This window comes from Eimeria necatrix, genomic scaffold, assembly GCF_000499385.1.
Source record: "Eimeria necatrix Houghton genomic scaffold, Enh_scaff1125, whole genome shotgun sequence".
NCBI classification, from domain to species: domain Eukaryota; phylum Apicomplexa; class Conoidasida; order Eucoccidiorida; family Eimeriidae; genus Eimeria; species Eimeria necatrix.
In genome coordinates, this window is record NW_013651914.1 from 7,501 (window position 1) to 10,156 (window position 2,656).

Below are 2,656 nucleotides of genomic sequence, written 5' to 3' on the forward strand. Positions count from 1 at the left end.
AAACTTGTTTGCTGCATGCAGAAGGTCCATTTAACAGAGTGGGGGACTTGAATGCCATTTGCGGCACTGCAGCAGCTCCCCAAACCACCACTTCCACTCCGCGCCCCACTGCTGCTGCTGCTGCTGCTGCTGCTGCTGCTGCTGCACGCGAGGATGCGCCTGCTGCAGCCGCTGCAGCAACGCCTGCAGCAGCAGCAGCTGCTGCAGCTCCCGCTTTGGGGCGAAAGCCTTTGAAGCAAACTCCAATTCGTTTTTAATGGGTTTTGCACGAAAACGCGATGTTAGGGTTTAGGGTTTAGGGTTTAGGGTTTAGGCTTTTGCTGATTCAAGAAGCTGCAGTACATGGCATTCGCCACACGAGGGTCTAGGGTTTAGGGTTTAGGGTTTAGGGTTAGAGACTCTTGTCGCCTCTGCATCTCGCTGAACTCTCATCAGAAAGATGTTAAACCCTTGTTTAGCTTGAACTAAACCCTAAAGCCTAAACCCTAAACCCTAAACCCTCGGTTTAGTTTGGACTAAACCCTAAACCCTAAGTGCTGCGTCTCAAAGCTAATCTTTTCAGCTGCATCAACAGCAAGGTCAAAAGGCGCGCATGCGGCCCTTTCGGGCATTAGGGTTTAGGGTTTAGGGTTTAGGGTTTAGGGTTTAGGGTTTATCAGTTGGTTGTTTGGGACCAGGCAACGCCCAGTACACAGCTTTGATTGCTAAGGGCTCAAGATGTAAACCCTAAACCCTAAACCCTAAACCCTAAACCCTTAAATGTAAGACAAAGGATTTATATATTAAACGGCAACTGGAAGCAGCAACAAAGATATCACAGTAGCTGCCTGGAGGCGCAACATCGTCTAGGGTTTAGGGTTTAGGGTTTAGGGTTTAGGGTTTAGGGTTTAGGACATGTAGTTTAGACTTAGTGTTTATTTAATGATAAGGGTTTAGAGTTTAGCGCTAAGCGCTAAACCCCGAAAAATTTCACAATTAGGGTTTAGAGCCTTCACTAAGAGCTTAAGGCTAGGGATTGATGCTAGGGTTTAGAGGATAGTGTTAGGGTTTAGGGTTTAGGGTTTAGGGTTTAGGGTTTGGGGTTTAGGGTTTAGTATGAAGGTCTGGCATTTGAGACCTTGGCGCCGAGAGCAGCAACAGCAGCAGCAGCAGCAGCAGCAGCAGCAGCAGCAGCAGCAGGCCTCTTGGTTGTGGGATTAAATGGAATTGAAGAAGATAAGTTTGATATTTATGTTTAATTTGTTTATTTTAATATTTTATTTTATTTTATTTTATTTTATTTTATTTTATTTAATTCTTTTGTTCAAAACTTCACCATTTGAGTCCCGGGCTGCTGCCGGTGTCTGTGCGGCATTATGATCGTTTGGCATTTTGTGCATTAGTTGTTTATTTTGTTCTTTTCTTTTATTTTATTTCAATTTAATTTATTTTAATTCATTTTAATTCATTTAAATGCATTTAAATGCATTTTGAAGGCACAGGAGGGGCTCTGAGATGCACTTTGAGCTGCTAGCAGCACAGCTCGCGCATGCCAGCTGCTGCTGCTGCTGCTGCTGCTGCTGCTGCTGCAGCAAGAGCACTAGCGACGGCGTTGGGGTGTCTGTACACTTGTAGTGTGTCCACTGCAGCGCCAGAGATCCGAAGGTAGCCTTCTTTAGCGTCCCCAGCAGCAGCAGCAGCAGCAGCAGCAGCGACAGCAGCAGCAGCAGCAGCAGCAGCACTGTGAGCAGCACCCCCGGAAGGATTCTCTCATCTGCAGGCCGTTTCAATGAATCCTCAGCAGCAGCAGCAGCAGCGCGCTGCTGCTGCTGCTGCTGCTGCAGGGTCAGCAGCACCCCGGGATCCCGGGTCATACCCTGGCATGCTTGCTGCTGCTGCTGCTGCGCCGCTCAGCAGCAGCAGCAGCAGCAGCAGCGGGATGTCTGCGCCGCAGATCACGCTGACCCCTGCGTGTCCGCCTGCCGGGCGGAGCAGCAGCAGCAGCCCGCGGAGCAGCCGGAGCAGCAGCAGCAGCAGCAGCAGCGGCAGCGGCAGCCCCAGCAGCAGCAGCAGCAGCAGCAGCAGCAGCAGCAGCAGCAGCAGCAGCAGGCAGCTGCTGCGCAGCCTGACCTTCCACCGCGTGCTGTACATCTCCGAGGCCTTCACCAACAAACGCTTCAACCCCAGCAGCAACATGCTGCGGAAGAACTACGAGAACTTTGTGCTGCTGAAGCACAAGCAGGCCCTTGTGACTCCAGGTGACTGCTGCTGCTGCTGCTGCTGCTGCTGCTGCTGCTGCTGCTGCTGCTCTGCAGCAGCAGAGCGGCAGCAGGTGTCCTGCGCCCGAGGTGCTGCTGTTGCTGCAGCGCGCGGCTGCGCGCGCGCACCAGCAGCTGGAGCTCGCGCCTGCTGCCCCAATAGGTGACTTCTGCTGCTGCTGCTGCTGCTGCTGCTGCTGCTGCTGCTGCTGCTGCTGCAGGGCCAAAGAAGGCGAAGGACTTTCCCCGGGGCCTCATAGTGGCTTACCCTTCGGGCCACATAATATCTGCTGCAACTCGGCAGCACTTTGTGGGTTTGGCTCCCCCCGAGGGTTTCCGCGGCGGCGCCGCGAAGCAGCAGCAGCAGCAGCAGCAGCAGCAGCAGCAGCAGCAGCAGCAGCAGCAGGCGCCATCATCTG

At 53.0% G+C, this 2,656-nt stretch overlaps 1 protein-coding gene across 1 annotated transcript; it reads left to right on the forward strand.

The window, feature by feature from the left end:
- Window positions 1-1,768: 1,768 nt before the first annotated feature.
- Window positions 1,769-2,656, forward strand: ENH_00004410 (hypothetical protein; the record flags this gene model as incomplete). The annotated part of the gene is made up of 2 exons (XM_013578394.1): window positions 1,769-2,237; window positions 2,459-2,656. Coding segments are annotated over 2 exons (667 nt in total), but the record flags the coding sequence as incomplete, so codon positions are not given.